Source organism: Podarcis tiliguerta (assembly GCF_965153285.1).
Source record: "Podarcis tiliguerta genome assembly, chromosome: 7".
In the NCBI taxonomy this organism is placed as follows: Eukaryota; Metazoa; Chordata; class Lepidosauria; order Squamata; family Lacertidae; genus Podarcis; species Podarcis tiliguerta.
In genome coordinates this window covers 81,790,568-81,805,134 of record NC_139540.1, presented here as the reverse complement: position 1 = coordinate 81,805,134, position 14,567 = coordinate 81,790,568, and the positions used below count along the sequence as shown (strand labels likewise).

At 46.3% G+C, this 14,567-nt stretch overlaps 1 protein-coding gene across 4 annotated transcripts in view; it reads left to right on the top strand.

The window, feature by feature from the left end:
* VWA8 (von Willebrand factor A domain containing 8) overlaps positions 1–14,567 on the top strand; it is a 112,294-nt gene that overhangs the window by 82,475 nt on the left and 15,252 nt on the right. For all 4 annotated transcript variants that reach the window (XM_083448528.1, XM_083448527.1, XM_083448526.1 and 1 more), the window contains exons 34-40: positions 1,938–2,086; positions 3,340–3,541; positions 5,313–5,394; positions 5,562–5,766; positions 8,822–8,930; positions 9,709–9,865; positions 10,762–10,870. In XM_083448528.1, the coding sequence (XP_083304654.1) occupies positions 1,938–2,086; positions 3,340–3,541; positions 5,313–5,394; positions 5,562–5,766; positions 8,822–8,930; positions 9,709–9,865; positions 10,762–10,870 (1,013 nt within the window). The remainder of the gene's footprint in view (positions 1–1,937; positions 2,087–3,339; positions 3,542–5,312; positions 5,395–5,561; positions 5,767–8,821; positions 8,931–9,708; positions 9,866–10,761; positions 10,871–14,567) is intronic.

Here is a 14,567-nt window from a genome sequence, read left to right as displayed (position 1 = left end):
GTGTGTGTAGTTATTCAGTCGTGTTTTGCACAAGGACTTTTAATAAAACTCTGCAAGGATATTCTCGTGGACTCTTTTTGTGCTGACAAGGAGACTAAGGAGATAAAGGGAGGTCAGAACCCTTTCCTTCTTTTTTTGCTTTTTACAAACACTGACAGTTTCCACAGTCTGTGTTGGTTTAGGGAGCCATGTCATCAGCTGGTGTTGGTGTTTAAAACAACAACTGTGGTATAAGACCAGAAATTCCCTGTTGTCCTGTTTAGGCTCACTGTTGGTTCCACAGAATGCTGTGCAATAGGCAGCTGTAGGTGTTCAGTTCAGACACGTTTGGTAGGAACTTGTGGTGGCCAATGTCAACTACTGTCCTGCATGTCTGCTACAAGAAAGTAGCCTAAATATGGTTTGTGACTGCATAATAAAAAGCACAAAACTTATGCCTGGAGGTGTAATGTGATTCCCGTACTTTTCTATGCCTCCTGCCAATCACCAGATGAAAACTGCATCTCATCACCTCTTAGGGAATAGCCGCTGAACCATGAGAATCCTGCTCAGCATACAAACTATCAGTGGGCAATATCTAATTTAAATCTGTTGGTTTTTTCCAGTGAGTTTATCTCAGGATGACTTAGGGAGCAATCTTGTGCAAAAGAAGCTGCCTTAAAGCGAGCTGGAGTAAATTAAACTGGTGTAAAATCAAAGAAGACTGGAAAAAATTTAAAGTATATTTACAGAAATATTGCAAAATTAATGAATGCTAGAAGAATATTGGAATGAAATTATAAGGTTTTAGCAGAAGTGTTATTAAGAATTATATGAATATTAATTGTTAATGTGATAAAGTGGAAAATTTAAAGTTAAATTGTGTTAGGATAAATTACAGAACAAAAATTGAAGAAGAGGGAAAGGATTTGTTGAATTAGCAAATTTGAACTAGAATACAAAAAAGGGAAGTGCGAGGAAGTCGAGGAAATAAGCAAATGAAAGATATAGATATAAAATTTGGATGTGTGTTTAAATGTTTTTGTTTTTTTATGTTGTATTGTTGTATTGTATTCTTTTTATTGCTGATGTATTGTTTGTTGAATTTATGTATTGTTTTTTTATTGTCTTTTCATAATTATAAAATATTCAATAATTTAAAAAAAAAATAAACTGGTGTAAAATCATACTAGATTTAAGCCCCGATTCAGCATTGGGGGATCTCCTGTTGCTCTGCCCAAGGATGGCAGAGGGAAAACAAGCCTTTAAAAGAGTGGGGTGTGTTGGGTTGCCAGCTGAATGGATTGAGTCCCTCGGCCTCAAATCTCCCCTTGCACCAGACTCAGCCACTTTCAGTTCAGCTCACTGTTCCGTTGCTGAGCCAGGAAGATCAAGTTTACACTGCCATATCTTTGGCTGAGTTGGGGTTGGCAACTTAATGTCAGCTGAGCCCAGGTGAGCTGGAGATCTGCGGCATCCTCAGCTGCTCTCCCTGACGTATCTTGCCATAGGATTGGCCCCTTAGCTGGATACAAGCTTTTGCTCTTCGGGATCAAATAAAAATGTTTCTGTATACCCGAAGGAGCGTCTCTGTCCCCATCGTTCCGCCCGGACTCTGAGGTCCAGTGTCGAGGGCCTTCTGGCGGTTCCCTCGCTGCAAGAAGCCAAGCTACAGGGAACCAGGCAGAGGGCCTTCTCAGTGGTGGCACCCGCCCTGTGGAACTCCCTCCCACCAGATGTCAATGAGAAAAACAACTACCAGACTTTTAGAAGACATCTGAAGGCAGCCATGTTTAGGGAAGCTTTTCTTGTTTGATACACTATTGTATTTATCATCATCATCATTATTATTATTATTATTATTACTACTATTATTGTTGTTGTTGTTGTTGTTATTATTATTATTATTATTATTATTATTATTATTATTAATTTGCTTCACTTTTGCCTCACTTCAGAACTGCATATGCCACAGGCAGTTTCATGTGACCAGTTGTCTTCCGAAAACCTAAGTGTAGCACTTGGGCAGAAGATCAGCTCCCCCAACAGAATGCTTTCCGATGAACATAATTATGCTTCTCTCGTTGTTGGATTTCCACACCTCATGGTAGGCTTCGTTTTTACTTAGTTTAAATAAATGAAATGCCAGCATCAAGGATGCCACACTAGGTAGATAATTAGCTCTGGACAAGCTTGATAAAATTCTGATCCTACATGGTAGCAGTTGATGCCCTTCATATAATGGAGGTATTTATGGTGCCACCATAAAAACCACAGAGCCTCTTGGGCGTGCTGATGGGAAGGTCGGTGGTTCGAATCCCTGTGACAGAGTGAGCTCCCATTGCTTTGTCCCATCTTCTGCCAACCTAGCAGTTCAAAAGCATGCCAGTGCAAGTAGATAAATAGGTACCACTGCAGTGGGAAGGCAAACGGCGTTTCTGTGCTCTCTGATTTCTGTCACGTTGTCCTGTTGCACCAGAAGCTGTTTAGTCATGCTGGCCACGTGACCCGGAAAGCTGTGGACAAACGCTGGCTCCTTCGGCCTAAAAGCAAAATGAGCGTCGCAACCCCATAGTCGCCTTTAACTGGACTTAACTGTCCAGGGGTCCTTTACCTTACCTTTTTTTACCATCATCTGTTGCCCAGAATTGGAGAGGAGATGCTGCCACCTCTTAATTATTGGATCGTGCAGCGGGATTTATCATACTTTTTGCTCTATAAGACTCACTTTTTCCCTCCTAAAAAGTATGGGGAAATTTGTGTGCGTCTTATGGAGCGAATGCAGGCTGCACAGCTGTCCCAGAAGCCAGAACAGAAAGAGGGATTGCTGCTTTCACTGCGCAGCAATCCCTCTTGCTGTTCTGGCTTCTGAGATTCAGAATATTTTTTTTCTTGTTTTCCTCCTCCAAAAACTAGGTGCGTCTTGTGGTCTGGTGCGCCTTATAGAGCAAAGAATACGGTAACTGAAATATACCTAAGAAATTAGACAATGCATTGTAGATAAAATTAAATATAACATTTCAGTAAAAGTAATATACATTTTTCATTTAAATATCTGCTTAGTTAGCAACAGCATTCCAAACAAGATCTAGGAGGTGTTCCTGTTAACACACCTTGAAAGATGTTTTGTAGGTAGATTTCACCACAACACGGGTCCCTGTGGCTAAGAGGAGCCTCCGTTGGTGAACCTTTAATTGCAGAAGCCTGTTGAGCCTTCATTAGTCCCAAGGAAATAAATGTTTAAGTTGATATTTCCCTTTTCCTCATTGTTCATCCTTCACACATTTTATGGACCAGGATTGTATACTCTGTTGTGCAGTGCAGTCCTATCGTCCTGCTTCTCTTGTGATTTTCTTGCAGTCTCCCAATGAGGTTTACAGCTGGAAGAGGGACTCTGTCCTGGGCCAGAGGCAGCCTTTGGCTTCGGATCCGTTGTATTATGGAAAGCGCAGCAAAGGTGGAGCAGCAAAGCGACCAAATTGTGTGACTCTTGCAGCTGCCAATCAGGTGGTCAGGGTTCTGGCTCCTGGAGATGTGCCTTTGAAAGAACTTTATCCCAAAGGTAACACAAATACCAAATAGGAGTGGGATTACTAAATTACATTTCACCTAGGTTGCTGCAGTTCTTAGAAGTAAATAGTGTGATTTACTTTTAGTAAATATACATAAGGGAAGCGGGTGGCGCTGTGGGTAAAAGCCTCAGCACCTAGGGCTTGCCGATCGAAAGGTCGGCGGTTCGAATCCCCGCGGCGGGGTGCGCTCCCGTTGTTCGGTCCCAGCGCCTGCCAACCTAGCAGTTCAAAAGCACCCCCGGGTGCAAGTAGATAAATAGGGACCGCTTACTAGCGGGAAGGTAAACGGCGTTTCCGTGTGCGGCTCTGGCTCGCCAGAGCAGCTTCGTCACGCTGGCCACGTGACCCGGAAGTGTCTTCGGACAGCGCTGGCCCCCGGCCTCTTGAGTGAGATGGGCGCACAACCCTAGAGTCTGTCAAGACTGGCCCGTACGGGCAGGGGTACCTTTACCTTTACCTTTTTAAATATACATAAAATTGGGCTGTGAGATTCTTTGAGAGGCAGCAAGCTCTACAACAGAATTCTGAATTGGCAAATATAGAATTCTGTAGTCTTTTGTGTAGCGTAGCCAGGACTCTGTGCTTCATGATTCTGTGTAAATGCACAGAATGTGATGCTGGGTGCATAACAAGAACCTCACTTTGTAACTAATTAATTAATTATGTTTCTGTACCACTCTTTATCACAGGCGGTTTACAACATAAAAATGAAAACACAAAATACATAACATAACAGCAAGAACAAAAAATGACCCCCTCCCACAAACGCATTTAAAAGGCCATAGATTGTTTAATTAGCCAAAGGCCTGGTTGGGGAAAAAAGGGTCTTTTATTTTATTTTGAAAGCAAGTTTTTTGCCCTTATGCTTGTGAAACTATTCTGTAGTGGCGGCAGAAGCCTTCCAGAGAGATTTCCAGTGTGCTTTGTGGTAGGGCTTGCTAATGCTTACTAATGCCAGTGATGTAGTGGTTAAGAGTAGTAGACTTGTAATCTGGTGAACCGGGTTTGCGTCTCCGCTCCTCCACATGCAGCCGCTGGGCCAGTCACACTTCGTTGAAGTCTCTCAGCCCCACTCACCTCACAGAGGGTTTGTTGTGGGGGAGGAAGGGAAAGGAGAGTGTTAGCCGCTTTGAGACTCCTTAAAGGGAGTGAAAGGCAGGATATCAAATCCAAACTCTCTAATCAGTTCTTTCCAGTTGTCCGCAGCACATGTCTATAGGGGTTGTGCATATCCTTGAGCGATTGGGTAGAGCTGCCTCTATGGTCAGTATAGAAGTTATGTTTAACCCTCCTGGGTCTAAATGGTTCAAGTGCAAGTTAAGTCTTTTGCTTGTATGTACATGCATTAACCGTTTTAATGTTGCTACATAACTATCATACCAACTGAAAAATCATGTTTCCAGCTTCTAAAATCTGCTAGTTCTAAAAATCTGAAAGAGGAAATCCACTGGGGCATCCTTGTCTCAGTCTGTATCTCTGGCATTCAGCTTTTCCAAAGTGTTCTGTGTTGAAATGCTCTTCAAGTGTACATTTTAGTGTTTGTTACGAGATGATAGATTAAGTTGGAGTCAGTCATGCCTGATCAGGTGTTGTTCATGTTTGCTTATAGTTCAACATTCACGGCATAAGCATTTGTCTTTGCTTTCATTTCTTTTTCTGAAATTAAGCTTTATAAAGTGTTTCTGAGAGATGTGGAAATGTGATTTATTAAAAGAGTTTGCTGTTAACTATAAAATATCCCTCCAATACTTCTGTTTGCAGATGTTACTCCTCCCCAAGCTGCTGGTTACCTGGAAATTACGGATCTTACAACAAAGAAACTTAAATATATTCCTATTCCCAGGTATTTCATGTTTAAATCTGTCTCAGCCGCAAACAACAAATAGAAGCCATTGCACTAATATTTTAATCCGTAGGGCTTCCCTAACTTTGTTCAAAGCTCAGCACCGTTTTCAATTCTCCATAGTTTTAAAATACCCTTTCGGTAAACCAGTTTCCCTTGGTTTTCAGACCAACGAACCTGACTCCCTATACATCGTGGCTCTCAGCGATTTCAGACACGGACGTCTTGTTGGCCGCACTCGGCGAAGCAGGTGTGGCCACTGTTGACATGGGTGGCAATGTCAGGCTCTGGGAGACCAACTTGGAAAGTCTTCAGAGATCACTCCAGGAATGGAGAACCATGATTGGAGAAGAGAATGGCAGGCCTGTGCAGGTAAGACGAAGAAGCACATTCCACATCAGGGGCTCCAGGTTGAGCTACCTGGGCCTCGGTGTGCTCAGTCCTAAAAATCCTCTCCTGGTATGCCCCGCAGGGGACCTTAAGGTCCACAAATGACAGCATTTTGGAGGTCCCAAGTCGCAAGGTGGTTAGATTGGTCTCAACTAGGGCCAGGGCCTTTTCAGTACTGGCCCCGACTTGGTGGAACGCTCTGTCACAAGAGACCAGGGCCCTGCGGGACTTGACATCTTTCCGCAGGGCCTACAAGACAGAGCTGTTCCTCCTGGCCTTTGGTTTGGACTCAGGCTGACCCTTATGTTTCCCTCCCCTTATGGTCTTGATCTATGGGCTACTTTTAAAATGATGCTGCATTTTAACCTGTATTTTAAATTGGATTTTTTCCCCTACTAAGTTTTTACTGTAATTTTACTGAGCTTGGCTCTGGCCAGGGAGGGCGGGGTATAAATAAAATTTATTATTATTATTATTATTATTATTATTATTATTATTATTATTAAACAGAACGGAAAAGCAGCCCCTGAAAACGGCATTCAAAATAATGGCTCTGAATTGGTTTGGCAGTTAAAATTGTGTTTTATTTGCATTTTGTGAGGGTTTTATTAATAGTTTGTGAGCCTCGCAGACAGCTTCTCTTATGGGGCAGCTATAACAATCTAGGAAGGAAACTTACAGTCAGTACTAGGAGGCCTGATTTCTGCCCTGAACTTACCAGAAGGCCATTATTATCTTTGCCTGCCGCCCTGCAGGCTCCAGAGCCCTAACCTCTCTTATGGCTACAGATTCCCTCAAAGCCTGGATTGAAGGCAGCGTATTTCAGGTTTGGATGTGGGTACAGTACCAGACTGGTCTGAAAGTACAAAAAGGCAAAATGCTTCTCATCTGAAGAAAAAGCTCCCCACAGAGGTCTGCAGGAGATGGCAAGGTTAACTACCGTATTTTTCGCACCATAGGACGCACCGGACAATAGGACGCACTTTGTTTTAGAGGGGGGAGAACAAGAAAAAAAAATTCTCCCCCTCTCTGCCCAGCACCCCTTCAGCAAAGCGGCAGGAGGCGCTACGCGGAGAGGGGGAGAACTTTTCCCCTCTTGTTTTCCCGCTCTAAAACAAGGTGCCGTTTAAGGTGCGTTCAGGTAGCTACCTTGGAAGCCTGGAGAGCAAGAGGGGTCGGTGTGCACTGACCCCTCTCGCTCTCCAGGCTTCAGGTTCCTTTCGACCTGCTCTTTGGGGCTGGCTGGGGGAAGCCCACCACCAGCCCCAAAGAGCAGGTCAGGGAGCAGCGGAAAGGCGCAGCAGAGAGGCTCCTGCCATAGCCGCGCGTCACCTCTCCAGCCGGGAGAGGGTCACGGGGCTATGGCGTCTTCGCTCCATAGGACGCACACACATTTCCCCTTCATTTTTGAAGGGGAAAAATTATGTCCTATAGAGCGAAAAATACGGTACGCAGAAGAATATAGTAAAGAATCCAGACGCGGAGCCACAGATTGCAGCACACAGCCCATAATATCAACAATATCCAGGCAACCACTTTTAGCCTCCATCTTCTGCCTTTTCTAAAATGATAATTGTTTCTCATCTTGAACAATATGTCTCAGCAGCACCTGGTAGGCTGGTTATGGAACCAGGATGCAGGAAGCAAAGTTCCTTTCACTGGGCGATCTTTTCTGTCCCATATTCCCTTTTTGCAAGATGCTCTCTGTTTACAGAACCTTGTGTAACTGCTGACGTGCTCCTGCTATTGGAGTCATCAAATGCTTTTCGCAGGTCATGAGAAAAAAAGGCTTCTGGCGGCCTGGTTCTGGTGTTATTGCTCTGCCAGGGCTATCTGCTCTCATCATCACTGGAGGAACCACAGCACCATCCACTGGTCAAATATAAATATACAGTACAGTTCACAGAGTGGCATTTCCCTTAGAGTCCTTCTCTGTAAAGGCTGTGGTAAATGGCTGCTTACAGGTAAAGGGACCCCTGACCATTAGGTCCAGTCACGGACGACTCTGGGGTTGCAGCGCTCATCTCGCTTTACTGGCTGAGGGAGCTGGCATTTGTCCGCAGACAGCTTCCAGGTCATGTGGCCAGCATGACTAAGCCGCTTCTGGCGAACCAGAGCAGCGCACGGAAACACCGTTTACCTTCCCGCCGGAGTGGTACCTATTTATCTACTTGCACTTTGACGTGCTTTCAAACTGCTAGGTTGGCAGGAGCAGGGACCGAGCAACGGGAGCTCACCCTGTTGCGGGGATTCAAACCGCCGACCTTCTGATTGGCAAGTCCTAGGCCCTGTGGTTTAACCCACAGCAGGTATCTATAATCTCTTGATGGATATGGATGGAGCACATGGTGATAAATGTATCCAGTGTGTTCAGCATCAGATTTCTAACGAAGATTGGAAATGAATATAGAAATTGTCCTCAAGCATTTATACAGTACTGAAAGATATATATAATAAACTATTTTGGAAGAAACAGAGGAGGCATTCCTGTTGGCCCATCAAAGGAAGCAGTGAGGTTCAAGGTCATGCAATTGAGTTGCCCAGGAGAGAGGAGCACATTGGTCTTTAGGGCAAGGTGCCTGGACTTGACAGGAAGTTTCATGTTTTTAGCACCTTTGATGGTGGAAGAAGTTAAGATTCAGACTCAGAAGCAAGTTCAGACACTTCCGCATTTTGTGCCCTAACTTCTCGGGAGCAAGGGAGCATAAAGAGCATTTTGACAAAATTCAAATTAACTCCTTTCGTTCTCTCCGCCCCCTTGTTGATTTCTCTAAGGAGCCCTGACCATTTGAACAGGTACCCTTCTGTTAAGCTTTATATGTTTTGATTTGCTCACACTCTTTCAGTGCCCCAGATGTAGCCCTGATCTTCTTTCCTTCCCAGGAAACCTTTTATTTGATGCATTACATCAGCCATCCTTTGGGCAAAGGAATAGTAATATGGTCAAGTTGGTTCTATGCCTGGACCTTATAAAGAGCGCATGGCGGAGTATCCTATAACCATCATTTTTCTGCAGACTTTATTTTTGCTTCAACAGATAACTATCGAGAGAGAAAGCGGTTTGGATGCCAGCTCTCCGAAGCATGGGAAGATAGATCCAGATAACACTCCTCATGTTGGTGGAAACATGTGGGCTGGTGGAACAGGTACAAAACCATGGTTTGCGCCTGATATTCAGGAGCCATCCCTGAAACGTGCTGAAGTGGTTAGGGTGTCCCAAGCTGTCAGGGAACTGCCATCGGAGCAGGAGGAGGTGAGAGGGCTCCCGGATGATGGTGGAGAGGGTCCCAGTAGGAGGAGGGATAGCCCATACGCTGGGGAAGGAAATCAGCGTAACACCAGTGGAGAAGGGGGAGGAGATAGAGGAAGCGGAGAGGTGGCTCCAGGACACTTCGCAGGAGACAAGCGGAGAGGGGACTAGTGCTCCTTTGCCCACACCCACCTTGCGCAGAAAGCTTTCGCGCAGGCAACGGGGGAGCAGACTGGGGGTCAAACAGCTTTTATGTTGGAAGCGGTTTAAGAAACACCCACTGACGGATTCTGCCAGCGACTGAGGCAGCCACGGAATAGAGGGCTGTCTAGTCAGAAAGGGTTCAACCATGCAACCTAGCCAGGAGTAAAGGCTACTTACGCACAAGCAATCCCTGGAACCATTACACAAGCTCTGTTGCGTATGTAGCATGCAGTTCTAAACAATTCGCCTGAAATGACAGTGTGCTGATCTGCTCATTCTCTAGGGCAGAGCTTTCCAAACTGTGTGTGTCACAACACAACACAACCTTCGGTTTGCTAGTAAAACTGTATGACTGTGTCGCGCAATGATGCACGATGTCTAAAAAGTGTGTCACCGACGTGAGACTTTTGAAAAGCCATTGGATTCTCCTCCATCCAAAATCAAGAGCTCCGTTTCTGCTTCTTTTCTAGGTGGAAGAGACACGGCTGGGCTGGGCGGCAAAGGCGGTCCGTACCGGCTGGATGCTGGCCACAAGGTCTACCAGGTGTCTCAAGCGGAGAAAGATGCTGTGCCTGAAGAGGTGAAGAAAGCCGCCAGGGAGATGGGAGAAAAGGCTTTTAAACAGAGGTTAATATTCACTTTGTAATGGATTTCTCTTCATTCAATGGACACTTTGAAAGAAGCATTGGGTTTATAAAGTGAAATTCCTTGTGCCTACTAGACACATGATCTATCAAGGGCCCCAGCAGATAATGCATGTGTGTGCATTTAACATGCCTGATCTTTGTCATTTAAGCAGCAACAAGAGGAGCACCGATCAGGACTGTACCATGTAGGGAGCAGGGGTAGTTCATTCTCCCCCCCACTCCCCAGGCTGCAGTCCTAATAAAAATGATGCTAATACATGGGAGCATAGCTGGCAACCGTCCCTTATTTGGCGGGAAAGTCCCTTATCCCAGCGCCGTTTCCCGCTGCTGTCCTGGATTGATGATGTCCCTTAAATTTTCCGGGTTTCAAAGGAAGCAGCTCCTCTCCCTCCCTCCCTGCCAGCCAGGGAAGAGGGAGGCTCCAACTGTGTTGCTTGGCTGCGTTGCTCACCCAATAAGGAGACTAAGAACGACTGGGGGGTAGAGCTTGCATGCCTTGTGCCAATCAAATCGGCCGCGTTGCCTGGGGACCCGCCTTTGAGAGAGGTGACGGTGTTTTTCCTTGCTGCATCCCCTTTGCCGGGTTGCTGCGCTGTGGGAACCACTGCTTGAGGCTTCGTTTGGCTGCTGGTTGACTAAAATCCCTTATTTTGGCTGCTGTTCCCTTATTTTCAAATCTGTAAGTTGACAGCTATGCATGGGAGGGATTCATTCAGCTCATGTAAAAACATGAATATGCATAAGAAGGCACACGCAGTTGCTCAGTAAATTTATTCTGTACTTGTATGTCCTGTTTTAAGAAAGTTGACCAACTCTTTTATAGCTGCGCAAAATGCCTCTTACTCATTTCATTCTATATTCATCTCATTTCTTCAGACTAAAAGAAATCCAGATGAGTGAATATGATGCATCTACGTATGAGAGGTTCTCTGGAGCTGTTCGGCGGCAAGTTCATTTACTCCGAATCATCCTGGATAATTTACAGGTAAGAATTGACTTTTAAAAACTGATAAACTCCCTTTTCTGCATTTTACCTGAGAGGAAATTGTTTATTTTCAAGTTATTGGCAAGGAAAAAAATATATGAAAACTGGAGGGGTCTCTCTGGTATGAGGGTTTAATGGATGACTTGTGGGAGCTGTTTTACGGGTCCCACTCAAAATTCTCTAGCGGTAGAAAACTAATCAGCTAGCAATGAGCTGTGATATTTTAATTCATTACTTGCTGACCTAACCAACTGGACATAAGTTGCATATCTGTGTAGACTGTCACAATAGGGATTTTCTGCCATGGCTGCTGTATCTCTTCACCTTTCAGCAGAGGTAACTCACACGTCACACATACAAGTGATGTATGGAAGTGAGACCTGGACCATAAAGAAGGCTGATCGCCGAAGAATGGATGCTTTTGAATTCTGGTGCTGGAGGAGACTCTTGAGAGTCCCATGGACTGCAAGAAGATCAAACCTCTCCATTCTTAAGGAAATCAGCCCTGAGTGCTCACTGGAAGGACAGATCGTGAAGCTGAGGCTCCAATACTTTGGCCACCTCATGAGAAGAGAAGACTCCCTGGAAAAGACCCTGATGTTGGGAAAGATGGAGGGCACAAGGAGAAGGGGACGACAGAGGATGAGATGGTTGGATGGTGTTCTTGAAGCTGCCAGCATGAGTTTGATCAAACTGCGGGAGGCAGTGGAGGACAGAAGTGCCTGGCATGCTCTGGTCCATGGGGTCACGAAAAGTCGGACACGACTAAACGACTAAACAACAACAAACTCACACGTCCAGCTGCTGCCCATCAAGTCTATAGCTGTGAACAGTAGATCCATGTGAAATAAGAGGTGCTTCCTGCTTTGAATTTAAATCTTCATTTTGGAGTCCCAAAGCATCTCAGCCTTTTTTCTGAAGCTGCACCAATGCACCATCAATTACCTGTTTTCCTATTTTTTATTTCCAAGTTTTGCTTAGGCCTCTGTGCCACAGTTTGCCACAGTTTTCAGTTCACATCCCTTCCTGGCAGGATACATACAGCACAAAAAAGGACCGCGATGTGATCACACAACATACATGTCAGGGGTTCAGGAGCAGAGGCACAGGGAAGGGAGGAAATGGAGAGCGAGGGGGAGGAGTCCGAAGGAAATGTCAGCGATGACAGCGGTCCGAGGTCTCTGAGTCTTTCCAGTGAATCGGATGATTCACAAAAAGGGGCTCCCATGGTCAGGGCAAGGGGGGTGCCTAGGGGGACACCCCAGGAAGAAGGGGCCAGAGGGGACTCAGAGAGCAGCAGTTGGAAATCCGGACCAGCGTCCACACCAGAGTGCAGTAGGGGGGAGGAGTCCCAGGCATCGGGATCAGGCGGCGCGCTGCCAGCGGGAGAACATGAGGGAGGATTGACCACGCCTCCGTCGGGGAGCGAGGAAACGGTCAAGAGGAAGGTTGAAGGCTGCGCGCGCGCGCCGAGTTCAAATGTACAGGAGGGCGGCACTGTTGGCAGCCCGGATAGAGAGCCAGGTCCTAAAGCCCGCCGAAGAGAGAGGGAGGAGTCAGGGGGGTCAACGTCTGCGTCGGAAGAGTCCAGGAAGGAAGGAACCCGGGGGGGTAGCAGGACCCAGAGGAGAAAGGAGAGACGGAAGAGGTGGAGTAAGGCTAGAGTCTTAAACTGGTGTACAGGGGGCGGAGATTCAGATGGAGCTTCGCCGGTCTAAACCCTAGACGTAGAGCTGGGGCGCTGTGGCTTGAAAATGGAAACTGTACTTCAATAAAGACTTTTGTACATTACTACCGGCTAGCGTTGGTCCTCTGTGAGCTGGGACCAGGAGCCAGCTCTGACAATACATATTTGCGCACAAATTAAATCGCAGCTCACAAAGGAGTTGTAAACCAAAAGGAAGAGCAGAATGCAGGGAACCCGTGGAATGGAAAGGAATGGAAAACCTTCTCTTCCCTCGTGTGTGCGTGTATGAACCAGGGCTAAGCTTATTTGTGGCCAGGGGTTAGAATATTGGAATGACAGCCGTAAATATATAGAAGAAGAAGAAGAAGAAGAAGAAGAAGAAGAAGAGGAGGAGGAGGAAGAAGAGGAGGAGGAAGAAGAGGAGGAGGAAGAAGAAGAAGAGGAAGAAGAAGAAGAGGAGGAGGAAGAAGAAGAAGAAGAGGAAGAAGAGGAGGAGGAGGAAGAAGAAGAAGAAGAAGAAGAAGAAGAAGAGGAGGTGGAGGAGGAGGAGGAGGAGTTTGGACTTGATATCCTGCCTTTCACTCCCCTTAAGGAGTCTCAAAGCGGCTAACAATCTCCTTTCCCTACCTTCCCTACAACAAACACTCTGCGAGGTGAGTGGGGCTGAGAGACTTCAGAGAAGTGTGACTGGCCCAAGGTCACCCAACAGCTGCATGTGGAGGAGCGGGGAAGCGAACCCGGCTCACCAGATTACGAGTCCACTGCTCTTAACCACTACACCACGCTGGCACGGAGATGGACCCTGAGCTCTTCCAACACTGTTGACAGGTCCATTTTGATAGGTGGGTAGGGCTCCCCATCCGTCACTCACTTGATTTTGCCATGAGGTCAGGTGAGTTGCGTTTTTTCCTGCTCCACACCTGACCTTATAGCTAATGTCAGATGTCGAGAAGGTGGATGGAGCTTGTGGGAAATGGCCTTGTGACCTCGTTTGGGCCATTGTCCATCCGTTTCCTGCTGCTGCTTTAGGAGGTGCTGCATCTGGTTTTGAAAGAGAGGGTGATTCGTGTCATAGTTCACTGATCCCTGAAACTCATGCCATTGTGCTCAGATAATGCTTTCAGCTGGGTGAGCCTTTACATCTGCTCCAGGTGTGTTTCAGCCATTTGTCCATGGCGTGATCTTTCTTGACATCTGTGTTTCGCTGTCTGAAAGTCAGGGAGAGAAGGAGAAATGCACAAAGAGAATCAAGATGAGCTTCCGTTTGCAAAGTGTACAGTGAAATATTTTTTCTCAAAATCTGAGGAGCTCATACTTTGTAGAGATTAAAAGATTAAAAGAGTCTGTTTCTGTCCTCAAATTGTTAAGACAGTGTGCTTCCCCCCCAGCTTCTCTTTTTGTGTAAAAAACCCCAAATAGTTATTCCAGGTCATAAGTGACGAAACCTTCAAAATTCTGTTTGTACTGGTAGTACAGTGGTACCTCGGGTTAAGTACTTAATTCATTCTGGAGGTCTGTTCTTAACCTGAAACTGTTCTTAACCTGAAGCACCACTTTAGCTAATGGGGCCTCCTGCTGCCGCCGCGCCACCAGAACACAATTTCTGTTCTTATCCTGAAGCAAAGTTCTTAACCTGAAGCACTATTTCTGGGTTAGCGGTGTCTGTAACCTGAAGCGTATGTAACCCGAGGTAAGGTAAAGGTACCCCTGCCCGTACAGGCCAGTCTTGACAGACTCTAGGGTTGTGCGCCCATCTCACTTAAGAGGCCGGGGCCAGCGCTGTTCGGAGACACTTCCGGGTCACGTGGCCAGTGTGACAAGCTGCATCTGGCGAGCCAGCGCAGTACATGGAATGCCGTTTACCTTCCCGCCAGTAAGCGGTCCCTATTTATCTACTTGCCCCTGGGGGTGCTTTCGAACTGCTAGGTTGGCAGGCGCTGGGACCGAACAACGGGAGCGCACCCCGCTGCGGGGATTCGAACTGCCGACCTTTCGATCGGCAAGCCCTAG